General features: G+C 41.4%; 2 protein-coding genes across 3 annotated transcripts; both read right to left on the bottom strand.

Annotated features, from left to right (window-relative positions):
• Positions 1-10: 10 nt before the first annotated feature.
• On the bottom strand, positions 11-12,321 carry LOC137258984 (arrestin domain-containing protein 3-like). The gene is made up of 7 exons (XM_067796686.1): positions 11,936-12,321; positions 4,756-4,982; positions 4,371-4,500; positions 4,129-4,283; positions 3,696-3,786; positions 3,075-3,204; positions 11-1,213 (listed from the first exon to the last, which is right to left on the bottom strand). The coding sequence occupies exons 1-6, from the start codon at positions 12,165-12,167 to the stop codon at positions 3,170-3,172; spliced, it is 870 nt and encodes a 289-aa protein (XP_067652787.1). The 5' UTR covers positions 12,168-12,321; the 3' UTR covers positions 11-1,213; positions 3,075-3,169.
• A 4,076-nt stretch (positions 12,322-16,397) lies between these two features.
• Positions 16,398-23,870, bottom strand: LOC137257917 (arrestin domain-containing protein 3-like). Of its 2 annotated transcripts, none has more exons than XM_067795425.1 (12): positions 23,493-23,870; positions 22,277-22,503; positions 21,913-22,042; positions 21,665-21,804; positions 20,946-21,050; positions 20,321-20,438; positions 19,316-19,836; positions 18,918-19,058; positions 18,125-18,284; positions 17,646-17,751; positions 17,210-17,355; positions 16,398-16,905 (listed from the first exon to the last, which is right to left on the bottom strand). In XM_067795425.1, the coding sequence occupies exons 1-12, from the start codon at positions 23,743-23,745 to the stop codon at positions 16,499-16,501; spliced, it is 2,454 nt and encodes an 817-aa protein (XP_067651526.1). In that variant the 5' UTR covers positions 23,746-23,870; the 3' UTR covers positions 16,398-16,498. The 2 variants fall into 2 exon arrangements, with proteins under 2 accessions (XP_067651526.1, XP_067651527.1); XM_067795426.1 differs by having other exon boundaries at positions 17,210-17,315; positions 23,493-23,858.
• Positions 23,871-27,956: the final 4,086 nt, after the last annotated feature.

The raw sequence follows: 27,956 nt of genomic DNA, 5'->3' as shown, positions 1-27,956 counted from the left end.
TCAACAAGAATAGATGAAAATGTACTTTAATTTTCAAAATGGAGTGCGCAGTATTTTCACTACATGGCTTTAATACGTTCACCCAATTTATCCTTTGACACACAAACCTTTGATGATATGTGGTAAACTGGACTTGACCTCCTTCGTGGTATACTATTTACTGTTTCGTTAGCCTAGATTCTTTCATTAAACATCCGTTGTAAATGCATGTTATATCAATTTTGCTCGACCGAGAAAAAAAACTTCAGATACAACTCGGAAGGGTGGTATTTTAAATGATTCACATACTTTGACAACCTTGACTTTGTCTCCATTTATATGACGGTTTTTAACATTTAATATTGTGATATCGACATCAACTCCCCATTTGGCTTTTGTCGATATTTTCCTGGCCTTTGGTCAGACCAGAACTAGCTCTTTCCCTGATACGAATTATTTATCAGATGAACAGGAAAATCAAAATAGTAATAATAATCACTGTTCAGTATTTGCGATGATACTGGAATACTGCGTAAAGATAATACTTCCTGAGCATGTTGTTTTCAGTCATTAAAACATTTGCCTTCAAATCGAGTGAGTGAGTGAGATTAGTTTTAAGCCGCACTCAGCAATATTCCAGTTATATGGCGGCGGTCTGTAAATAATCGAAATAGTCTAGACCAGACAATCCAGTGACCAACAACATGAGCATCAATCTGCGCCATTGGGAACCGATGACATGTGTCAACCAAGTCAGCAAGCCTGACCACCCGATCCCGTTAGTCGCCTCTTACGACAAGCATAGTCGCCTTTTATGGCAAGCATGGGTTGCTGAAGGCCTACTCTACCCCGAAACCTTCACGGGTCTGCCTTCAAATCATCCAATTGGAAACTTCAGATCTATACAATGATCTTTCATCTGGTCAATACGAGTTGGTACTCTCCTGCTCAGTCATGTCGGCGTAGTGGATTATGCATTTTCTAATGCTGCACTACCATCAGGACCACCTTCAGGACCACCACCAGGACCACCACCAGGATCACCATCTGTACCAACATCAGGGCCATAATGTTTGTTTGACTCAACATCATCATCAGGAACTATGGACAGTGCTGAAAGTGTTGTAAGAACACATGGGGACGTATTTGAAGTTGGAAAACTCGTCATCCGTTATGCAGGAATAGAATCCCCGGTTGCATTTGATGTAGGCTGTGGAACTGGAGACACCGACCTCTGAAATGAATCCACAATGATAAACAACCGGATGATACATTTTAGTCACAGCAGACACCAGCAAAGCACGAACAAATTTAGATTATGCTGCTAGGTTAGTGATGGCATAGCCATTAATCGCTTTGCTGACAGGATTTTCAGATCAGGAAGGGAACTTTTCCTAATCTTTTTCTGTGTTATTAAGTGTTTGTGCTCCTATGACAGTTGAGTATTTGCCTGATGGGTGTTGTTTTCTTGGTGTCTGGGCTCCAGGTGGGTGGTTCTGACCTATCTCAGATGTTCTTTTGTTGAATACTGTTGTCATAGCGCTTTGGGACAAGCTGTGACTTACGAATGGCTCATATTTGATGTCATCTATCACTATCTTGCAACTATCACAGGCCAGGGCTACCTTCTACAGACTTCCCCACTGTACTGTATAAGTGCTGTATAAGTAGTGTAACTGTTATATACTCTACCCCAAAAGAAACGCATATGTATAAAGTAAGATAACACATGTAATTCTTGATTACTTGCAGTCAAACTTTACTGACCAAATGTCCTTTATCATGTATAGTTTATAGAGAGTTCAAAGGATGAATGCGTCCGTTTCCAGTTGGTCTTTCTCATTAACATCTGCCATTGTCTCCATGAACCCCAAAATTTTGTTCTTCGTAGTCACGGCATGGCATGGACTGAATACGTCTTTGAATTCGACTTTCTGGACTTCAAGCTCATTACTCTTGCAATGCCCTCGATCTAACTGATCTAGCTGATCTAACGCGTCGGTTGACGTTCACTACGCGTTGACTGAGGTCATCCCACAAATCATTGATGGGGTGGAGGTCGGACGATTTGGAAGGCCAGGGAAGCACTGTGATGTCCTCAGTCTGATGCTACCAAATACTGGCATGGGTTGTGTGAGGCCTAGCATTATCTTGCTGGAATAACTCCAGTTGCCGGACAATCATCGGAACCATAAACACCCTTGAGGTTCCGTCTCTGTACCGAACAACAGTTCAATTGCCTTGAAGGCGCACAAAGTTATATTCTGATTGTAGGATATGTCTCAAAACATAATAACACTGGTCCACCATATCAGTGAACCTGGGCGAAACGTTCATTTCAACGTTGATAAACATGTACACGTCCGTCATAGCACTGAAGCAGAATGCGTGATTCGTCACTGACCCATACACGTGGACAGTTTTGTAGATTCCAGAATCGAACGATGATGTGTATTCTTTCTGTTATAATGGCAAAATTATAAGTACCATTAACTTTGAAAATACTTCCTATGGGATACAATAATTCACTATAGAGAACTTCGTCCCTTGGACCCATAGGAAACCAGTAATTGGTTGCTCAAATCCCAAAATAATATACTAAACTTGTCAGTCCAATACCTGTGACACCTTTTTCAGTTCACACTGGAATACTGTTACGTTAAACACTTTACTCACCTGAGCATTCCTTTGAACATATATAGTATATCATATATCTTGTATCTTCCAAACTCTACAACTATTTGATGACGTCACGTATTATGTGATTTCATCTGACAAGTCCAAGTACTTAACGCTCACGACCAAACCCAAATTTGTAAACACATTTTTTGTGTGTTCGTTTCTTCTGTTTTTACGAGCTCAGCAATATTTCAGCTGTACGCCAGCGGTCTGTCAACCAATACTTTGGACCAGATAATCCAGTGATTAACATCATCCTCTTGATCTACGTAACTGGGATATAATGACAATTCAGCGAGCCTCACACACACGATCCAGTTAGTTGTATGTTACGACAAATATCGGTTGCTGAAGGTTAATTCAAACCGGAACATCCAAGGTCGTAAGCATTTTCATGGAGCCTTAGTCAGACGTACCCGTGCTGGTGCCAGCAGTAGCTCCCCATACCGTTACCCCAGCAGCAGGGGCGTGGCCGTACGGAATGGTGCCAATAGTGATAGGTAAAGCGATTTCAATGTTCTGACCCAAAAACACCTCCACCAGTACCTGTTGAAAAAGTCAATATATAAACTGCATTGCTGTGACAAGGTTTATGAGTTCGTACTTAAATTGTTTGAAATAGTTGTTATGACTTTATCAGCCTGAGTTGGCGAATACGAAGTAGCACAATTGACAAAGATAAGCACGTCGGTGATGTTAAATCTAAGAATGTCGATACAAATCAGGTGTTCGAATCTCACACATCCTAGCATGGACCAGAGACACATAACATTGTGACACCATAGATCATTGTGGCGTTTGTACTGAGGCATTTGTTACACTCCTGGGTCATCTGGTTTTAGGTTCACACGTAAGTGCTGCGATTTGTGACAATGTATCTCATAGCACAATATACCAACATGTTCATGGTGCAACTACGGACTGAGAACTGAGATACCTTATGAACTTTATGGCCAAAAGTGTTTTCAATTTTCAATAATTAGGAATACACAGGACATTGGCTAAAATATAGAAACCTTGATGAAAGTTCTTCCTACCTTGATAAAGTAACTGACGGCAATGATGCGACAGGATGTGGCCTTGGTCGAAGTCGACCAAAAGTTGGTCTTTCCACACCCTATCCTCTCCCTGGACAGAAGAAAGGTTTTGATTTTGTCGTGGATTAATGAAATATCAGATGACAATCACCTACTATGCTTGGAATAAGCAAAGCCAAAACATAACGTATCTCGAACGTCTGCCCCAACTGATTTCACTGAGCGTAAATGGCAAAGGTTGGAAACCGTTATAGAAACAGATCATCAGCAAGACATTATGACTTCAACCGTGTGCAAAACACTACCCTTAAAACCTGAATACTTTGACCATAGAATGGATGTTATTTTAAATACAGAAATGCATATATTGTGAATACATATTTGTGAAGTAATAGTTACAATGAACGCGGTATTTTGCATCTGGTTGGCCAACCTTCATGACTGGAGTCCCATCCAGAACCCTGATTACGTTGTGCTCTGTCCTTATTTTGCTTTTGGAAAACTCATTTTTGGCTTTGTAGACAACTTTCTGCTCCAACTGAGCTTTCAGCTTCCCTAGATCCCTCGTTGACTCGTTCTTCACCACAACTGGAGCACAAGACTCATTATTTATTATGGATTTAAACATACAAATTGTCAACATAGTTCCTCCAGCTTTGTTAGAACAATGTGTACCTTTCAGTGCGATCGTTTCTCCTGCGCAGTAAGCTCCCCTGTCAGTTACAGCAGTCAAGGTCAGAGAACCAGCATCTCCAAAACCAAGAGTCTTAAAAACCTGTTTCTGTGCCTGGCATTCCACTGATGCCTGGAAATAAAAACAATAACATGTAGGTTGAATGTGGGCAGGTTTAAATAAATGAACAGAACTACGAGAAACATGGTTTGATATTGTTTCTGCTACAGTTTTCACGCAAAGTCTTCAACGTGACATAGAAACTACTTCACTTTCGCTGACATGAAACTGTTTGAGGTCCTCCGCTTTTAGTTAACGAGCTTCCAATCGGCACCTCAAAAGTAGAAACTTCAAAAGGCACTATGTTCAGCATCCATATAATTGTACCTGATACTCAGAGTGGTTGACGTTGATGTCGTCAAGTATGGTGATGCCGTGGTACCTCCACTGGTTGACGTTCGGGAACGTCATCACGATCTCAACCTGGACCCAGTATCTGATGGCGCCACACTTGCCCTCGAAGGAGGACGGAAGGTTTTTCCTTGGGATTTTGAAATTGAACCTGTAATTGTGTTGTCCCGCTGTCAGGATGTGGTTTGATCCAGTGGCATTTTCTAGGCGATAGAGGTAATACTACTTTGTTATCAATATGGACAGATACAAGGACTAGGAAGCGAGTACTGTTTGATACCATAGTCAGCAACAGGTTAGCCTATTGTGACATATATTCAGGGGCTATACATTGCATTCCTTTCCCCACCATTACCATTCCTCAAAGTTGTTAAATATGTTTTCTTTATAGTGCCTCATATGTGTTTATATACTCCTCTTCATACTCCCGACCCGTGAAGGTCCCGGGGTAGAATAGGCCTTAGCAACCCATGCTTGCCATAAAAGGCGACTATGCTTGTCGTCAGAGGCGACTAACGGGAGGTTAGACTTGGTTGACACATGCCATCAGTTCCCGATTGCGCAGATCGATGCTCATGTTGTTGAACACCGGATTGTCTGGTCCAGACTCGATTATCTACAGACCAACGCTATATAGGTGGAACATTGCGGAGTGCGGCGTAAAACTAAACTCAATCACTCACTCACTCTTCATACTCCCCGCCATTCAAACTGGCTAGACAGGAACCTGCAGCTGATCACCCTTAACAACAACCAACTCACAAGATATCTGTCCTCAACATATATCAAAACTCTCAGAAAATGTGGAACAAAATTGAGAGAAAATACATAAATATAACTCAATAAAACCTCCCGAACCTGCCCACAAACAAATACAAGCCAACGCAGTTGCTGCCCACTTCTCTGAAACTAGTCGCTCAATCAACTATCCATCACACTTCCAAAACACCAAGAAACACCTACCCCCATACTAGAAGATGCTATTTAGATCTGTTTTCATCGAGTGAAAAGAAAAATAAAACTACTTACTAGTTGTAGTAAATGATTGCTGACCAAAGGGATTTTGCATGACACTTGTAACATAACGATATCTTCCTCTTAAGCGAGGTTATGGTCGAAGTAACAATAATATTGTAAGTAGTATCATACTCTCACCTCGAGTGAAATGTTATGTTATATGCAATGTCATGCAACATCCTTTAGTCCATCTATCACATACACATTTTACTACCAGTAGACAGTAGGTTAGATTTTGTAACTCTGTGGAAACAATCCTAAATAGCATTTATTCTCAGACACCACTTTTAAAAAAATGGTCTGAAGAGAATCAATTAGATTACGGTTTGTTTTCAGATCCTACTTGTAGTTGAATATGTTTTTGAATCATGACAAAAGAGACTTTGCATGACACTGCTTGTAACAGAACGATTTCTAACCATTATGACAACAAGCGGAATCGTCTATGAAAATACGTTGTATCTCGGGAAATAAGCAAAATTAAATTAAATTAAATGGCAGTAGATTGTGAAAACAGAGCTTTCATTTTTAAAACAGTTGTCACGATTGCCGGTTTGGACAAACCTATAAACAAGATCGTCTACCTCACGGAAATGTAGATGAATACTACACCAACCCATATAGGTATACCTCACATTACGTCACGGAAACTCGCCCCTCTGATTGTTTGAACTTTCTTTCGCGGGAAGAAAATTGTGCACTGTTTTCAAATAGGTCGATTTAAGGCAATTAAATGTCGAAATGAGTAGTTTTAATAACGGGGTTTCATTTGTAACGATGTCAGTAAATGGTTTATGTATTTGTATCGCCAGGGAGTATATGTGATCTTTAACAACACATTCATTTACATTTACATAACGGTTCAGTATTTACACAACAGCACACTCTCTCACCCCCTAGTCAACTACACCCACTTACTCATATACCAGCTACACCAACAACCGCCCCCTTTCGCCTTCCACCATTACTACCTCCACTATCCCCCACCACCACTACTACTTTTAACAAACCTTTAACCCCTTATCCCTTCAACGCTCCTACAGCCACCCGTATTGTTTATCGTGTTTTACTGCACAAATGTACATGAATAAAATGGACACTAAAGAAATAACTCGAGCACGTGTGTCATAGTATACGAAACTCCTGCAAAATTACATTTTGCCGTCAAACGCTAGGGCAATACAAAATTTCACACTCGTTTCGTATAAAACGTATGACTAACATGCCCATGTAATAACCTCTATTTATGACGCCCTGTCAGAGTGGCCATCCACATTACGATAAACACAAACAGGCATCTCTGGTCTACGATTATATTAATGGAATCTATCAACTGTTCTATAGATGGAGAAATAGTCTCATTTTCATGACGTCATCAAACACCTGCGTGACCTCACCGTGACCTTGGAAAACACTAACCTTATATTTTTCACCACGACCTTGAGCGGTCCTCACAACCATAGGTGTATTTTTAGGTCAGACGCCTACCAACCATACAAATAGATGAACTGGTTTCATCCGGTTTGACAGTGAAATACATAAACCCCTCTCATTTGGATTAGGCATCACTTCGTCCCTGAATACTCAGACGACATCCAGGTATCTCTCTCTCCCTCTTGAAAATGGAAGCTACTCACCGGGATGTCCTAACAAAAAAGGCAGATGCAAGTACAGCAGAGTGGCGCAGTGGAAGCGCACTGGGCTCATAACCCAGATGACCATGAGTCGAAACCACGCTCTGCCTTTAAAAGGACAGAAACGGTCATTTAGCGTCATTTATCACTGGACCAGTGACAGTGACACTCCATCTGAAATCGCTGTGTGAACAGAAACAATGAACAGGAGATACTGGAGACCCTATCAATAGCAGCAACAGCACGAAACACCACAACAAGCAGCACACAGCAATTGAAAGGAACCCTCAAGACTGATGACACCACCTATCAGGAAGAAAGGGACTCCTTGTAAGTACGGTTTACTTACTGAGTCACACTTTGGCCTGTGTAGAAGTCGCCTAGAAGTCTAAGGTCTACAAGTCTTAAGACTAAGAAGGGTGTCTTAGACCCCCTAAGCATGGAGAGCGCGAAGCCAGTTACAGAGTCGGTGATTCGTGTTGGTTTTTTATTCTTTTGTTTCAGAACAATCATCCTCCGACTTCATTCTGAATGAAGTGGTGCCAACGGTTTCATGAAAACAGATTTTTAAGTGTTATCAATGTGGTGTCATTCTCAAGAACTGGGAAGGCGATGATGATCCCTGGGTCGAACATGAAAAGTGGTTTCCAGACTGTCCCTATCTGACTCTGGTGTGAGTCCCTCAGACAGAGATGGCCCGTTGGGGTAGTCGTGTGGATTTGTTATGTAAATACTGTCTACTGATGGAAAATAAATGAGTATAAGGGTATATCTCTTGTCTGTGTATAAATAGAGGTTTACTCATTGAGATCAAACAGAAACCTGTTTTCTAGAATGATGGCCATTTCAAGATGTTGAGGAAATTCGACAAGACATCTTAGACATGAACAGAGAACAGACAATCTTGCTTCATTTAGTCGTGGACCAGTGACAGTGACACATCACCTCAAGTCGCTCCCGTTTTGGTATTTCGTCATGAATAATCCACGATACAAACTCTTTGTACCCGATGCCGAAAAATGGACCCGATTGTACATGCTCAGGGCTGAAGGGAAAGGAGATCCTTATCATTCCATCATGCGTGGAGGAGAAAAATCTGCCGTGATGTCTGTGGATCGCTTTTTAGAACTGTACGATCCAGAGATTAAGAAAGAACAACCAAAAGAAACCTCAGAACAACAACCTAAGATTAATTTCGTGACCCCAACTCAACAAGTGGTAGAACAGGCAAAAGTAAAGTTGAAGAGGGAAAGGCAAAGGTTCATCCAGCCAGGGGAAACTACCACGGAAGCAGTGTCAAGAAAGAAAATGGAAATAGATTTCTAAATAGAGACAAAAGGGTAAATGTGTCATTTGTAGTAGGACTGTGGCCGTGTGAACATGCATTCCTGTCCGTATGCTCCAAACAATATGTTTGGGCTCATGGCTTGTCCCGCCATATTCGAACAAAACTTCTGGAGAGGATCTCAAGCAGCAGCAGCAGCAGCAGCAGCAGCAGCAGCCGCAATTGCCACCACCAGTGCAACCACATTCATCGGAAAGTATACCCAGGAAGAATTTAGACTCTTACACCCGTTTAGCATGATTGTTTCTGGGCCGACCTCCTGTGGAAAAACCTACTTGGTGAAGCAGCTTCTAAAAAGATTGAACATTAAACCTTATCCCGAACGTATTTCATGGCTCTACAAACGATGGCAGCCCTTGTATAATGTCATCTTGTGATGACTGCGGACTCATGTTGCAAGATCCTTCTGGTTTGCAAAAACACAGGCAAAACTGGTGTCCCGAAAAGTCCAATGGGGGCCCTCCTGGAATACCCCGAGTGAAAAGAAAATGGGAGGAGGATGTGAAGAGACCACGTCCTCTGTCAGAATGTGACTATTGTGGTCAAGTGTTTAGCAGTAACCATAACTTACAACAACATTTACACGACAAGCAATGTCCTGAAATGGAACAGGATGATGATGATGATGATGATGATGATGATGATGATGATGATGATGATGAGATGTACTGGATGAGAAACGCCAGCTGTAGACGAAGAGAGGTTTTAGCGAGGACGTAATCCAAACCAGACTGAAAATAGTAACCTGGATCGCGTTTAAGGAGACGTATGCTCGCTTTATTACTTATCTGTATCATATGCAGTGGGGCCCAAAGACACAAGGACTATTAACAGAAGTAAAAGATGGCAATAATATGTATGATGATGTGTTTTCCAAATTGTTCAAATACGAGGCTTGGGTGGAGGGGTTGACTGAGGATGATGATGATACAGACACCCTATCTGAGACAGAGAGCGAAGATGATGAAGGACAATGACATGTACTATAGACTATTGGGCGTGCTCCTATCCCATAGTTTTCTCATTTTAAAACGGAGCTAATAAACCATGAAAACAGTCTATCGTTTTGTTGTTTCTTAATGAGTGGTACCCACCTTTAGTCACAAGGTGTGTGCCAAGTGGATGCTCCCCATGGAGTTGCCCATTGAGTCTGCAACTATTTACACCAATGCGTTGTCCGACAAACCATTTCCTGGTGGAAGTCTAAGGAAGCGCACGTACACAGCAGCAAAGTTAGAACAAAAGCTATACATCACTATATGAATGAGTGAGTGAGTTTGGTTTTACGCCGTTTTTAGCAATATCCCAGCGATATCACGGCGGGGGACACCAGAAAATGGGCCTCATACATTGTACCCATATAGGGAATCGAACCCGGGTCTTCGGCGTGACGAGCGAACGCTGTAACCACTAGGCTACCCCACCGTCCCCATCACTATATGAGTATATTCAAGTTATTCATTTGTGTTTGTTTTAAAACGTCTTATCATGAGGCATTCATTCAATCCTATTTAGCCAGAGCAAATTCATAATTCCATCCTAGTAACACTGCGAGCGGCCTCGTACGCATACCCTCAGTGCTGTCTGTCGCCAGTGTAACAGTTGACAGAAACATGATAGCTCCTCCTCGCTAGAGCAATGTGGGTCACCACATGTTTAAATGCAGCCTAGCATTGCTTTAAGCCGACCCTAAAGGTTAAACTCGTTGAATCTCGTAATTATATGGCAATACTGTCTGCTTAGTCTAGAGCTGGGCAGTGCATGAACGGTTTCTGATAAAACGTATTAGAGACTTGTGCCAGCCTACCCAAGACTTCTTGGCGCTAATATGCGGCGGTGACTGAGAGATACACAGATGTGTATTTTCATCTCATGCGCGTTGGTGGTTGATTCATTCCATACAGCCACAAACATGTGAGGTTTGGATACACATGGTTTAGTATGGAACACACATGCTGGCATTCCCCGTCAGGATACCATAATGCGCATAAAGAAAGTAATCATGACATAACGGTAAGTCATTCTGATTCATATGTAGTATGGCAAATGTGTCCTTAAGCCGGCGAACTATTAACATCTATGTACGCTTCATCTCTGAATATGTATGGATCCAAACAAAACACAGCAGGCAGAAAATATAACATGTGAGAGAACAATATGAGGAGATATCATATGACCACATGCCTCAACGTCACACACTTTGAGATATGCGACAGAAAAGGTGATTGAGTATGTAAACATGTAAACATGGTGTAAAGACAAGTCAAGTGATTATTGTCAGCGGAGTTCAAATGAAAACCGGTTGAAACTGGTTTGTAGACCAGTAAGTATTGATACTTGCTGATTGGTCCAAATCAATGGGGTGATGCCATGGCGTGATGTGTCATACCGGTTCTCACGGCGGGGTGTGAGCCAGGTGTTTAATTAGGTCATTGGAGCGGCTGAGTGAGTTCGATACTGTACGGTGATTGGTCCAAATGAATGGCGTGATGTGATGGTGTGATGTGTCATACCGATTCCCACGGGTACGCGGTCTTTGACTTCCGGGAAATGAGGTGACGCAGGTATCTGACGTTATAAAAATGGAACTATTTCGACATCTATACAACAATCAACTGTCAGTGTGGTTGCATATTTTTTCAAATGTGATTATCTTTCACACATTACCATGCTACTCAAAAAAAGGTTCGATGAGGTTCGACATCACAGTCTGAAAAGTCTGTATGGATACATTCGCTATAATTTCTCATTCCGCACTAAACTCACTCACTCACTTAACCAAATCAGTGGGTCTGAGTGTCCCACGCACTTGGTCGCTTCTGACTCGATGATGAAGATTAATTTTAACTCGTATCTGGAAACGTAAAGAGAATACTGTGGAAGCTGTTTAAACAGGCACTCCCTGGGGCTGAAGAAGTGATCCGAATTAGACAATGTACCGGATTATAGAGCTGATGATAAATGTACAAACCACGGATGGGACTGAGAACACTGACAGCAAATTTTACATGGAACCACAATGCCTGTCCCAAAGTGCAAATTCCAGGACACAAAGGCAATATCGGGCTGTCCCCTGAGTTAACTGATTAAGTTTTTCCGTTGGGAAATGGTTCCTCCAGGTTTTACTTTATTGCAAGTTTGTGAAGTTTCATAACCTTACCTTCCATTCCAAATACGGTACAAAACTCTTCGAAATATTTTTCAGAGTCCTTTTGTTGAGTGCCGAACCCGTTCCACATGACCAGAGTGGCCCCACACAAGTAAACACGGACTCCTTTCAACGTAACGTTCCGTCTCACGTCCAGCTCTAAAGACCCCGTCACTGTCTCCCCCTTTCGGTACACTTCCTTCTTGCCGTCAAGAATCACTGAGCATGTCTTGAATAGCGCCATCTTTCAGCCCCAGAGAAAACGAACTGTAACAAACAATATATTTCTGGAGACGAGTTAGAAACCACGGTGTCAAAGGTTTAGATTGATAAGCTATTATATAGGTAGTTCTTGTTACTCCACTGAGCACAGCGTTATGTGCAGTGTGGTATGTGATAAGGAGATGTTATTGCTCCCTGTTTTATATACAGTACATTGCAACATGCATATGACAGTAGATCACCACAACGCTCTAATTTACGCCCCCAGTACGGGAATGTATCTCCGTGAGCGCTCATTGATCTGTTAGACGTATATTTGCGTCGTAATTGTCAACGGAAATTACCAGATGACTGAACTTTGCACGATACATGCATTCGTGAACACACTTCTCCCTATGGAAAACAAAATTTTCACTTTACTGACTGAATCTGGTCCGATTTTTGGCAGGCTTCCATCCCACAGCTGAAATATTTGCTGTGCGCCATACAAGACATCGTGACGTATTGTCACGTTTGCATGGCAACACAATGGCGACTAAGGAATGAGACCAGTGATCAATAACGTTTCATTTTCGAGTTTGAGGACGTATTAAAGTTACCAAAATGGGTGTTGTGTCGTGGAAATCAGGAAGGGTATGTGGGGACATGTATAATTGAGAGGTACGTGTGCATAGTTTCGAATGTCACCGAATTCTTGGCGTACATTTCACCCTGAAATCGGAGCGAGTCGATGTCGACTCGACAATCCAGTATGGCAACTGCTGCTCCTTTACTCTATTAATATGTGACGTGCGTGTAGATCTATGGTCTATGTTTAAGGAACAGTGCGATATCGGGTTCCTGTGTGTACACGGGATATACGTCAAAACAGAGGGTCTACTGAGCAGCAGAGGAAACAGAGGGAACGCAAAACGGGGCGTCAAGTTTTTAAATAGAGGGCATAAACCTGAACTCTTAACTTTTCTTTGACTTTTCATTTGTTCTACAAATGCATCTCTTTTGCTGTTCAATATATACAAAGAGGTGAAGTTCAGCCGTGTTCAGAAGTACACATTTACAACAAAAAACACACACACACATGCGCAAACTATTGAGACAACACATATTGCCCTTCTACTCACTGTTCAAGGTGAAAGTAATGACGTCATTGCATTGTGTGTGCTATTCTACATAAAAGCTTATTGAACATACAGTCATCTGGTTAATTCCGTTGACTGTTACGATTATGTATGTAATTACTACTATGAAAGCTCGTTTATGATACTCACGAAGTAGGGTCGTATGTTGCAGCGTTATCGAGATGTGATTTCACAATGCCAATTAGAAAGTGGTCCGAAGTAACATATGCTTTGTTATCGTGATAGTATATCTTGTATATCTCCACGGGAGGATACTGGCGCTCACTCACAACATACCTACAGTCACCTGATCGATCAACTATCATATGCATGTCGCAATGCATTGTATGTAATACTGGAGACAATAACACACCTCCATAAGACGTTATCAACCTGCACAGCCGACCCAGTTATCTCTCATTCGTCACAACAAAGACAAGTATCACATGTCTGTTTCTCTACGAACGATGCATACATTCCAGACATAAGAGAGACATTAGAAATGTTAAAGAGCAATTGCAAAAGGCATTTGTGGGAAGGGTCATGGAGTCATCATGTATTACCCGGGGTGAATATATTGTTTGCTCAACCTGACGTTCAGGGAGGACTGAGACTTATGTATAGTAATGGTCACTTGGTAATTCGTTCACCCTATTGACAAGAAACCTCTTGGTAATACACATTCTGTGCTGATGGAAGTATATAAGAGGGTCATTTTTAATTTTTTAAACTAGAGATTGGTTTATTACACTGTGAGCAAGGCGTGTTAGTGTGTATTACTGCAAATAGTGTGACTGTGATTAATTATTGTGTTACCTTAAATAGGGTGATGGTTACCTGTACATCGTTTGACTGTGACCTGTAATTGATGTGACTGTGACCTGCAGCTTGTTTGTCACTGTCCTTGTTTGACCGTGACTTCCTGTTTCTGATATGATAAACAGTATGCCCAGTGTTAGTCTCTTTCACTGTTAGTGTGCTTCTGACATGTAATTAGTGTACCTGTTAAATGTAATAAGCGTGACAGTTACCTGTAAAAAGTCTGGCTGTTACCTGTCAATCATGTGACTGTGACCTGCTAATAGTATTATTGTCACCCCTGTAATTAGTGTTCCCCCGGACCAATTAGTAGCGTGAGTGTCACCTACGACAACGTAACTGTTACCTCTAAACCCTGTTACTGTCACCTGTAGAAAGCGTGACTGTTTCCTTTAAAGTCTGTGTCTGTGATCTGTGATCTGTAAAATGTGTGACTGTGTCCTTTAAATTCTGTGTCAGTGATCTGTGAAAGGCGTGAATGTTTCCTGTACTTTGTGTTAAAACTGGGAATTTGTAATAAAACTATGAAGATCCATTAGCTTACTTGTTATGTGACCAATGTCCGGGGTAGAACAGGCCTTCAGCAACGCATGCTTGCAATAAAAGGCGACTATGTCTGGTCCACACTAGAGTATTTGCAGACCGCCGTCATATAGCTGGAATATTGCTGAGTGAAGGGTAAAACTCACTCACTCACTCACTCACTCACTCACTCACTTGTCGATCTTGGTTAGAATTGGGCTTCAGTAACACATGCTTGTCGTAAGAGGCGACCAACAGGGTTGGATGGTCAGGTTCGCTGGCTTGGTTGACACATGTCTTCTTTTCTCAATTCCGTAGAACGATGCTCATGACATTTTATCACTGGGTTGTTTGGTCCAGACTCGACTATTTTCAGAAAAGCGTCATATAGTTAAAATATTGTGAGTGCGCCGTAAAACTAAACTCAGTAACTTGCTTGACATATTCTTGACAGGTGTGCTCGACAAATAGTCAATCAATAGACAATTTTTCAGTCGTCAGATTAGAAAACATGGTTGTTTAAAGGTCACATGCAACGTAAAACACAACTTTGCGGATTCTGATACCTTTCGGTATGCACTTAGAGAAACAAATCATCAAAAATGCCAATTCAACCTATAAAGTTGGATAAAACGCGATAAAAAAGCCCGCGAAATCAGAGTTCAAACAATTCACTAAAGTTCCACCAGCGCTGGGGGGAAAGTGGTTTCAACAGCTGTGCTGCGCTAGGCCATAACGCATGCGCAGTGAATAGGTTCGCGAAGCTTGAAACAAAATGCTTGCCCTGAGTATGAATTCGTGAGCAGTAGCCTAATCTTAGTTCAGAGAAAGCTGAATGTCACGTGCAATTTGAACTTGACATCTATCAGGCCACAGGCCATAAACAAAATGAACTGATTTATGACTCGTGCACCCGAGTCCTGTCTCTGCCGCATTATGTATTTAGGCAGGTGTGATACTTGTACACATGACATGTTTTTATGTCTGTGGGTTGCAAACAAACTACATCCATTTTTCTCTGATGACTGGATCTGACAGAAACTGGTGCAAACTCTTGCCAGTTTCAAGTCCTGCTTTGTACTTGGAAGATTGGCAGTTTCCAGCCACGCAGTAGTTCACAATCTCTACTGAGATGATTTTTGATTGGATCGAACGCAAATTCAGAGAACATGTATTTACAAAATCCAACATCTCTATATACGTACAACTTCTTCTTCTAGTGCATATGATTTTGTTTGACAACGATATATGAATCCATACTGAAACGACGCATCAAGTACAATAAAAGAAGTTGTTACCCATAAAGAATCTCACTTTCTTATGACTCACCATACTTCTAAAATGCTCATCAAACAGATCAGCTTTCTGTACACACAATGAGCCCTCAGCGTATCAGCAAATGAACAAGCCAGTCGGAAGCCGTCGTTACACTTCCACCCGCTATGACTGGGTTCGGTCTCCCGAGGGCTTCGTTTCGAGGGAAGTAAGCCCAAATACAAAATATTGCACTATTGAATCGCGACTGCAAGCTTATAATTTTGTTTATTTGGTTTCTTACAAGCAGCAATGTGTATTATATGTCATGAATATATGATAATTGTGTTTTAATTATGTTTTTAATTATGTTTAACTTAACTGCTTGGATTAATCACACAGATTCCTGAAGGACTCGTCACGATATGGCTGAGATATTGCCGATGTGACGTTAAATAATAACTCACTCACTCACTCCTTTAGGCACTGGACTGTTCCCTATTATGTGCCACAATATACATCAGAAACAAACAAATTAATGTATCTGTATAGTTTTATTAGGAAGAGGAATAATCAATAAATTTCTTTATCATCAGTTATGTTTAAAAATACATTAATCTGGACTCCATACAGAAAATCTTTACTGTAAGTCAGCTACTGGGGCTTTTGTGTCCACAGTTTCTTCCTCATCTTCCCCGTCAGCATCTTCCCCATGACTTGAAGACTCACTTTGGGTTTGGCTTTCAGTGTTATCGATATCTTCTGACTGCACCTCGACCGCTGGACTCTCAGATCTTGTAGACTCTGCCCGTCGTTCTCCTGAAGTCTCGTTCACATTCTGCGAAGCCTCATTCACTTCCCCTGAAGCATTGCTTTCAGCTTCAGCTTGAGTATTCTGTGACTGGAATTCAACACTTGGGCTGTCAGATCTCTCAGCCGTTTGTATTGATGTCATTTGAAAGAGAGACAAATCTTCCGATTGGAAAATAACTGATGGCCGGACGTCAGCCATTTCCCTGAGTAAATCGTAGCATTCCTTGTAGGGAGCTGTGAACGAAATGCAATGTCTAAACGTAAGAGTAGACACATAGTGTGATCAGGAGTGCTTTTGACAACAACACTAGACGGACTTGGCCTTTCCTGATATTCCTGCCTGATCGGTGCAATAAAATTACTAACATGAATATTGATTTCTTTTTAACAATCAAATAAAGTATCGCAGTTACCATACTAAATAGAGACGTGTATTTTAGACTCAAGGCATAGTACAAAGAAACGCTCTTGCTCCGATGACAACTTATCACCAAATTCAGTTCTGCAGCTCCTGGAGGTTAATCACAAACATATTTACCAGTTTTGTTTTTGTTTCTGAATTCGAAGTAAAGGTCCATTGTCTCCCACTGGGATACTGTGACGTGCGTTTTGTCTTCCACCCAGCTGCCTCGTAATGGTGTGAACTTGGAAGAAGAAACCAAAACAACCCCCTTCTGTAACAGCCTGTAGCAACCAATCGATTTCAATAGATGTCATAGTTGTTCGGAGGTTAACACGTTTGTTAATGCCACTGAAGACCCAGATTTGATTCCTCAGTGAATACACTATCTGAAGCCCATTGTACTTCATGTACCCCATTGTAATATTACAGGGATAGCACTGACTGCAAAACGGCTTGTCTTTAAGACTCAAAATATGTTCGTCTCTAAGGCAATATATCTTTCAGGCTAAACATGCACAAAACATTCCGCAATTTGATGTTGTACATGTATGAAACAGGTTATAAAACATACCTTAAAGGACGCACCGTCTTAAGAGCTAGTTTGGTGTATCTGTTGACTTTGGCTTTTTGCAATGGCAACTTGTACTTGATAGATGTCATTGAAAAGACGTGGTTAGCTGACAATAAAGATGGTATTAGATTATGGTACTGAAATATTTCGAGACTATTGATGACTAACAGTTAGGCTGTTAGACGATGAGGTTAAGAGAGAAGAGGGGTGGTGAAAAACTACAAAACACTACGCCACACAGCTCCATTTTCTATTTGTATATTATTAGGAGAGTAGCCATATATGATGGGAAGGCAGGACACCCCTGAGACCATTCTCCTTCACCCAACTGCTTAATCCACGTGTTTGCTTGGTCCACATTCGAGTATTTTCAGACCATCCTGATAAAGTGGAATATTGCCGATCGCAGTACTTTTCAAGTGAGGTTCTATACTTCTTCATCAGAGAGGCATAATTTATATATAAAAATGTCAACACACCTTCTCTGAACTGTTCCTTCATTGTTAAAACAATGGCGTCACAGGTTCCCAGCCATCTTGGATCAGTCTTGTTGAACCAATCAGCTGCCACCTCCTCAGATGGGAACTTCAAAATGGCGACAGAGGTGCGTGCTGGCCATTCGTTAGGTTCGTGAAGGGTCTTCAATATTTAAGAAAAACTTTTAGGATATCGACATGCTATATGAGGCAAAATAATTTAATCAATAATTAAATTGTTACTGGCACATCCTCATATATTTTCTATCCGAACCATATGTGGTGGTGTGTGTTGAAGTTAAAAATCAGATGAAGTTAAACAATGTTGGGCGCAGACAGCCCATGGATGGATGACTGTGTTTGGCAACATTAATCCTGAGATTTTTTTGGACTGCCCCACAGCAAAGCACATGTGATACATGTGGTCTCTCCTCAGGTAAGTGGCTTTGTTAACAAAACTGCCTCTGTTCACGTAGTATAAATGTGTTCTTGTTATCCCATGACCACAACCTTCTAGCGCCTAACAGACAGCTTGGATTATCCAGCGTCAGCACTAAGTTCTGACTGCATTGACACTGGAACACTATCCAGAGCAACGTAAAACCAAACTCATTGATGCAAACAAGATATACAGTATCTAAACAGCCATGCATTCCCGTTGTTCTTTGAGATGGTGATGCACTGAAATCTTAATCCTGAACCTATTTAGATTGTTGGTCCTGTGCTGTTGAGAGATGATAGTGCTTCAAATAATTTCAAGGAAGAACTTCCATTCGTGGATAACATGTTTAATCACCTGTGGCGCAAATGCTATGATTTCGCCCTCACACTCTGCAAGACTCTGGTGTTCTCTCCCAATGGTGTCTCTGAACTCCTCAACACGGGTGTCTGGGAATCGAAGGAAAAGCACCCCATACGGCTTATCTGCCATCTCAGGCTAGAAAGGCAGACAAATATGTACCCATAAATTTATAAAACAAAGTTCATTTTGAAAATAATGCCAAAGTATAGAGAACAAAACTTTATATACATTAGTAACAATGGATTCATTTCAAACTGAAATTTCAGTTTAAGCTCCTGAAAAGATAGAATTATGCTTAAGGAGTGTCCCGTTTGAAAAGGGAACATAACACATTTTTTACTTCAGAACAGCAACAGTGAGAGAATACTTTTCCCCAGCTACTGCCTACTTACTGTTACAGCTGTTTCTGTAGTAGCAGCTGGGTTGTCCATCCTCAGCACATCTTCATAGGACGGGGGTAGTTCCATCGGAGGAGCAGTAGCTTGAAGTGGTGCTTGCGGGGGGACATATGAAGTAACTTGGGAAGGAGCTTGGTAAGGACCAAGAGATGGTGCTTGGACAAAGGTTGCTGGAGGAACCTTCTCGCTTTGAGAAACCGGTTTAGGTTGAGTATTTGTGGCAGCAGCAGGGCTTGGTCTTGAGGGAGTAGCTGTAGGACTTGGTCTTGAAGGAGCAGCAGCAGCAGGCCGTGGTCCTGCGGGAGCAGCAGCAGGACTTGGTCTTGAAGAAGCAGCAGCAGGTCTTGAAGGAGCAGCAGCAGCAGTAGGGCGTGTTGGAGGGGGAAACGTGTAATTTACAACGTAGGCACACATGGGGATGTAATTGTAATTCACAAAATTCCCTTCTGATTTCCGGCAGACTTGAAATCCCCGGTTGCATTTGGTGTAGGTTATGGCACTGGAGGCATCAATCTCTGAAAGGAATCTTCAATATAGACCAATCGGATGGTATATATGTCAATGTCACTTTCCCTAAAAATCCTACGTTTTCACTTAAACCTGTTTGGGAGATGTGGTAAAGCCTATCTGTTCAAGACTTTGTTGTACCAAGGACTTTTTCGATACATCACATGGATACAGTCTGTCAAACTCTTTCTTGTGTCATCCGCCATGGTACTATAACAGTGTTAAAATCTTAATCACACACCCATTCTAAAAAAGAGGTTTTTACAAGATTAGTTGTAAGATAATATTATCTGAAACATGGATAAATTGGGACTCGTCTTTTTGTCTGGAAAGACGTATATGTTTACAAATAAAATATTAACGTAGCCTAAAAAAAGTCTCAATTTCATGCTTAGCGCTGAGATAATCTGGACTTGAACAGTCACTCTAGACTTAGAAGGAGTTCTTTCTTAATGAGCATTCTTGTGGGTCTGGGAGGCAGACTAGACATACCTGTACTGGGGCCTGCAGTAGCTCCAGCAGTAGCAGGAGTGTGGCCGTACGGTATGGTGCCGATAGTGATGGGAAGGGTGGTCTCAAGGTTAAATCCCAAAGGTACCTCAACCAGAACCTGGTTTACAAAACAAAATGTATTTACAGTATTCTGGGTCCTAAGTGTATAATAGTACATGTTAACACAAGAATTACACATTCTCAGTAAAGTACGCCACGTTGGCTGACTGGGTTACAACAGATATTGTGCTGGTGAATAGGTGACTCGCTCATTCACTGGAGTTTACATCATCAATATCTGCCAACGCCTGAAACTGCTGTTAGAACGCTCGCTGTGTTACATTCTGCATAACTGGTTCTCTCTTGCACTAAGAATGGTGAATGGTTTGGATTAGTTTAGCAGTTTCTTGTTGAAGGTAACACTGTGGACATGGATTTCTTATTTTATGTCACTATTTTATTTTTAATGTTACCATGAGGAGGGACGGATGGATTGAAATCTTTCAGAAAACACATCACCTAACTTATGGTCCTTCATAGCAAATATTACTGAGATATTTCTGTTTTGAGAATATATAGAAAGCTTCTAATGATGTAGGCAGCTTGATCTGTAGCAGTGACCTACCTTGATGTAGTAGCTGACGGCGATGATGTGACAGGACCTGGTCTTCGTCGATGGTGGAATGGCGTCCACCTCCAGCAGTTGGTTGTTCCACGCCCGCTCTTCTCCCTGCACAACAGGAAGGCAGCTTCAGATTTTGAAACTTAAACGTCAACGTCTTAAGGCGTCTTTATCATTTGCTGATACTGATCCCATAAATTCCTCAACAGAGATGAAAATTATAGGAAATAAATAACATCCGGTGATAAGAATGACTAGTGTCCCCTGAACCGAAAGCTGGAAGGGGGAACTGAGGCAAAGAACGGTCTGACATACCACTAATTGCGCTTTAACTGTTGAAAAAAAAAAATTTCACGTGAGTAATTGTTCAACATGGGGTTGGAAATGTGAGAGCACAGCCCAGTGAAGAAATGGGTGTATACATTTGATGGTGGCGATATTTTATTTTGACATTAAATATAATTTTCGAACCGAAGCGAGGAAAGAACGTTGCCAACCTTCGCTCGCTTCGCTCGCATGTATGAAGACTGATTATTTCTCTATGCTACGCGACCCATTTGCGCTACAGTTTGCCTGTGAGATACCTGACACACTCATGATAGTCAGCACCATTCTGTGGTCAGTTTCCCCCAGTCTCGGGAACGTATTTAAGCCGACTTTCCTTCTTCAGCTCCTATTGTGATACCACTAACTCACTAACAATCACTTTAAGCCCGACCAACCTTCGTGACTGGAGTTCCCTCCAGAACCCTGATGACGATTTGCCGTGTCTTCGTTTCATTGTTAGCTGTGTAGACAACTTTCTGCTCCAGTTGAGCCTTCAGTTTCCCCATGTCTTTCGTTGACTCATTGTTTGCCACAACTGAAACACAAAACTGATTGTATAACGCGAGCTTGAAAACAACCCCAAAACGTGTCAACATTGTTCCTCCAGGTTCAACGTATCATTCAGAGTTGCAACAAAGTGTACCTTTCAGTGCGACCTTTTCTCCTGCGCAGTAAGCTCCCCTGTCAGTGGCAGCTGTTAAGGTCAGAGTACCAGCATCTCCTAAACCAAGGGCCTTGGAAACCTGTTTCTTTGCCTGACGTCGTACCGATGACTGTCACCAAGAACATAACATTTTATGAGAGTGAAATGCTACAATTATATCCGACAGAGTATTTCGGTTGCATGGAGACACGGAACACCAAAATGGGCGTGACACATAGTCTCTGCTTCGGGAAGCGAACCTGGTTCTATGGCACGAGTTACAGAATGGCTTAATCCTTAAGCGCCTCAAACATCAGAAGGTACAAAGTGTAAGCTACATAGTTATACGGTGATGTACTGTTACCTTATACTGAGGGTCGTTGACATTGATGTCGTCCAGTATGGTGATGCCACGGTACCAACACTGGTTGAAGTTGGGGAACGGCCTGTCCACCTCAACCTTGACCCAGAATCTGATGGCGCCATACTCTCCCTCGAAGGAGGACGGAAGGCCTTCCTTTGGGAGGTTGAACTTGTACCTGTAATTGTGTCGTCCCGCCGTCAGGGTGTGGTTTGGTCCAGTGGCGTTTTCTGGTAGAGAGAGGTTGTATCATTTTGGTGTTAATATGGACAGATGCAAGGTATGAAGAAATGTTTTAACGCCAAAGTCAGAATTATCCCTGATTATATCTATTGTATTTTTTATTTGTTTTTGTTTGTTTGTTTGTTTGTTGCTTTTTTTTCTTTTTGGTTGGGGGGTGCTCAAATGGTTGAGGTGGGGATGGGGCTGTTTGTCTCAGCCAAAATGATGTACCGTTTACTGTTCATGAATAAAGTGCTAACATTTGTCAACAATCAGTGCATCTGATTTTAAGCGACATGGCAATATCAAACTGGTAGGTGCAACTGATATTAACCTACATGCTATACTTGATTTAATCCAATGGCAAAACAGAAACAGGTGGTTATATAAACCTGATAAAATGCATCATCAACAGGTGTATTTAGGGTCATCGTAATTATATAGTGCACAGATACAATTACCCGGTATGTTAAGACTATTCTTGTTCAAGGCTGCTTTTCCTGTGTTGTCCTGTGCACCTTCTAGCTTAGGTCTATGCTATAGGTTTACAAGCCAAGTCCCTGTTGACCTACTTCATAGATACTGTTTGTAGCAGTTATCTGATATTGGCATAGATTTTAATAACATTCCAATGTCCCGTGACAGATTACACACTGTTCATCTTGTGCCCAGCCTGCCAGTGATAAATGTAAGTGTGGTTAATATTTAAATTAAATGTATTTTAATTTATATCCTTGAAGGAATTGACATCAAAATCAAAGGTTCTTGAAACAAACAAAAGAATAAACTGAATATTTCTGAATAATTAGTTTTAGTTAAAACATAGTGCATGATGTGGACTTAAGATACAATTTTTTAAACGTTATTTGTATATATGTTACCTTTTGAAATTACTTTCTAGTACAAGAACAACTGTTACTTTACATTTTTTAAGTTGTTCTAAGACTCGATGAGAAAATACCTTATTTCTATGCATAATAAAATTTCATAAACCTACGTTTCTTGCCAAACACTGTATAAACAAGTCCAAAGTATTTTTCTTTGGCGATGTAATCCTTGGTTCCTCCAAGACTGCCAGGTGAGAACTCGTCCCACTTGACCAGCGTCTCCCCATACAGGTAAACTCGGACTCCCTTCACGGTGACATCCTCTGTGACGTCCAGCACTAACGACCCCGTCACTGTCTCCCCCTTCCGATAGACTTCCTTCTTGCCGTCAAGAATCACTGCGCATGTCTGGAATATCGGCATCCTTGACACTTGTATTGAGGAATGCGAATTTTAGTCCAAGGTTAATGGCGTCTGAAGTTGGTAGTGTGTATCACAGCGCTCTACACGATGTTGTGTAGTGGGTGTGTAAGTGTGTCGAAGCAAGTGCGAGACCGGTGTTTATACACACCGTAAGATTGCGACAGGTTTGTGACTTTGACCCATGTGATAGTGTGAGTGTATTTCACGTGGGATGTGCTGTCAGATATGGACGCCGTGGCATACCACAGACGTACACACACACAAAAAGATCCAAACGTGTGTCAGCTGTGCGTTGATCTAAAGTAACAGGGTCTCAGTATTGAATGACACAGTTAGCGAATGCTGAGCGTGACGTCACTGTTATGAGTACTTTAATAGAAATGCTGACATAATTGAAAAATTACTTACGTTCAGCGGACCTACGGAATCACTCCAAAGGCTGCGAGTGCGGGATAACGTTGACCTCAGAGGTGTTTTGGTTTGATTTTCGAGTTTGAGGACGTATTAAAGTTAACAAAATGAATGTTGTGTCGTGGAAATCAGGAAGGATGTGTGTGGACATGTATAACTGAGAGGTACGTTTGCATAGTTTCGAATGTCACCGAATTCTTGGCGTACATTTCAGCCAATGAGTCGATGTCTGCACGACAATCCAGTATGGCAGCTGCTGCTCTTTGACTCTATTAATATATTCGACGTGAGTGTATATCTATGGTCTATGTTTAACCAACAGTGCGATATCGGGTTCCTGTGTGTACACGGGATATACGTCAAAACAGAGGGTCATTTTTAATAACTGCACATTGCAGAGTTTTCTCCTATTGTAACATATACTGAACAGCAGAGGAAACAGAGGGAACGCAAAACGGGGAGTCAAGTTTTTAAATAGAGGGCATAAACATGAACTCTTAACTTTTCTTTGACTTTTCACTTATTCTACAAATGCATCTCTTTTGCTGTTCAATATATACAAAGAGGTGAAGTTCAGCCGTGTTCAGAAGTACACATTTACAAAACAACACACACACACATGCGCAAACTATTGAGACAACACATATTGCCCTCCTACTCACTGTTCAAGGTGACAGTAATGACGTCATTGCATTGTGTGTGTTATTCTACATAAGAGCTTATTGAACATACAGTCATCTGGTTACTTCCGTTGACTGTTACGATTATGTATGTAATTACTACCATCAAAGCTCGTTTATGATACTCACGAAGTAGGGTCGTATGTTGCAGCGTTATCGAGATGTGATTTCTCAATGCCAATTAGAAAGTGGTCAGAAGTAACATATGCTTTGTTATCGTGATAGTATATCTTGTATATCTCCACGGGAGGATACTGGCGCTCACTCACAACATACCTACAGTCACCTGATCGATCAACTATCATATGCATGTCGCAATGCATTGTATGTAATACTGGAGACAATAACACACCTCCATAAGACGTTATCAACCTGCACAGCCGACCCAGTTATCTCTCATTCGTCACAACAAAGACAAGTATCACATGTCTGTTTCTCTACGAACGATGCATACATTCCAGACATAAGAGAGACATTAGAAATGTTAAAGAGCAATTGCAAAAGGCATTTGTGGGAAGGGTCATGGAGTCATCATGTATTACCCGGGGTGAATATATTGTTTGCTCAACCTGACGTTCAGGGAGGACTGAGACTTATGTATAGTAATGGTCACTTGGTAATTCGTTCACCCTATTGACAAGAAACCTCTTGGTAATACACATTCTGTGCTGATGGAAGTATATAAGAGGGTCATTTTTAATTTTTTAAACTAGAGATTGGTTTATTACACTGTGAGCAAGGCGTGTTAGTGTGTATTACTGCAAATAGTGTGACTGTGATTAATTATTGTGTTACCTTAAATAGGGTGATGGTTACCTGTACATCGTTTGACTGTGACCTGTAATTGATGTGACTGTGACCTGCAGCTTGTTTGTCACTGTCCTTGTTTGACCGTGACTTCCTGTTTCTGATATGATAAACAGTATGCCCAGTGTTAGTCTCTTTCACTGTTAGTGTGCTTCTGACATGTAATTAGTGTACCTGTTAAATGTAGTAAGCGTGACAGTTACCTGTAAAAAGCCTGGCTGTTACCTGTCAATCATGTGACTGTGACCTGCTAATAGTATTATTGTCACCCCTGTAATTAGTGTTCCCCCGGACCAATTAGTAGCGTGAGTGTCACCTACGACAACGTAACTGTTACCTCTAAACCCTGTTACTGTCACCTGTAGAAAGCGTGACTGTTTCCTTTAAAGTCTGTGTCTGTGATCTGTGATCTGTAAAATGTGTGACTGTGTCCTTTAAATTCTGTGTCAGTGATCTGTGAAAGGCGTGAATGTTTCCTGTACTTTGTGTTAAAACTGGGAGTTTGTAATAAAACTATGAAGATCCATTAGCTTACTTGTTATGTGACCAATGTCCGGGGAAGAACAGGCCTTCAGCAACGCATGCTTGCAATAAAAGGCGACTACGTCCGGTCCACACTAGAGTATTTGCAGACCGCCATCATATAGCTGGAATATTGCTGAGTGAAGGGTAAAACTCACTCACTCACTCACTCACTCACTCACTCACTCACTCACTCACTCACTTGTCGATCTTGGTTAGAATTGGGCTTCAGTAACACATGCTTGTCGTAAGAGGCGACCAACAGGGTTGGATGGTCAGGTTCGCTGGCTTAGTTGACAAATGTCTTCTTTTCTCAATTCCGTAGAACGATGCTCATGACATTTTATCACTGGGTTGTTTGGTCCAGACTCGACTATTTTCAGAAAAGCGTCATATATTTAAAATATTGTGAGTGCGCCGTAAAACTAATCTCAGTAACTTGCTTGACATATTCTTGACAGGTGTGCTGGACAAATAGTCAGTCAATAGACAATTTTTCAGTCGTCAGATTAGAAAACATGGTTGTTTAAAGGTCACATGCAACGTAAAACACAACTTTGCGGATTCTGATACCTTTCGGTATGCACTTAGAGAAACAAATCATCAAAAATGCCAATTCAACCTATAAAGTTGAAAAAAAGCCCGCGAAATCAGAGTTCAAACAATTCACTAAAGTTCCACCAGCGCTGGGGGGAAAGTGGTTTCAACAGCTGTGCTGCGCTTCGCCCATAACGCATGCGCAGTGAATAGGTTCGCGAAGCTTGAAACAAAATGCTTGCCCGGAGTATGAATTCGTGAGCAGTAGCCTAATCTTAGTTCAGAGAAAGCTGAATGTCACATGCAATTTGAACTTGACACCTAGCAGGCCACAGGCCATAAACAAAATGAACTGATTTATGACTCGTGCACCCGAGTCCTGTCTCTGCCGCATTATGTATTTAGGCAGGTGTGATACTTGTACACATGACATGTTTTTATGTCTGTGGGTTGCAAACAAACTACATCCATTTTTCTCTGATGACTGGATCTGACAGAAACTGGTGCAAACTCTTGCCAGTTTCAAGTCCTGCTTTGTACTTGGAAGATTGGCAGTTTCCAGCCACGCAGTAGTTCACAATCTCTACTGACATGATTTTTGGTTGGATCGAACGCAAATTCAGAGAACATGTATTTACAAAATCCAACATCTCTATATACGTACAACTTCTTCCTCTAGTGCATATGATTTTGTTTGACAACGATATATGAATCCATACTGAAACGACGCATCAAGTACCATAAAAGAAGTTGTTACCCATAAAGAATCTCACTTTCTTTTGACTCGCCATACTTCTAAAATGCTCATCAAACAGATCAGCTTTCTGTACACACAAAGAGCCCTCAGCGTATCAGCAAATGAACAAGCCAGTCGGAAGCCGTCGTTACACTTCCACCCGCTATGACTGGGTTCGGTCTCCCGAGGGCTTCGTTTCGAGGGAAGTAAGCCCAAGTACAAAATATTGCACTTTTGAATCGCGACTGCAAGCTTATAATTTTGCTTATTTGGTTTCTTACAAGCAGCAATGTGTATTATATGTCATGAATATATGATAATTGTGTTTTAATTATGTTTTTAATTATGTTTAACTTAACTGCTTGGATTAATCACATTGAGATTCCTTTAGGACTCGTCACGATATGGCTGAGATATTGCCGATGTGACATTAAATATTAACTCACTCACTCACTCCTTTAGGCATTGGACTGTTCCCTATTATGTGCCACAATATCCATCAAAAACAAACAAGTTAA

The sequence above is a fragment of the Haliotis asinina genome, chromosome 12 (genome assembly GCF_037392515.1).
Source record: "Haliotis asinina isolate JCU_RB_2024 chromosome 12, JCU_Hal_asi_v2, whole genome shotgun sequence".
In the NCBI taxonomy this organism is placed as follows: Eukaryota; Metazoa; Mollusca; class Gastropoda; order Lepetellida; family Haliotidae; genus Haliotis; species Haliotis asinina.
Note: the sequence above shows the minus strand (reverse complement) of the source record. Positions and strands in the feature narration are given on the sequence as shown.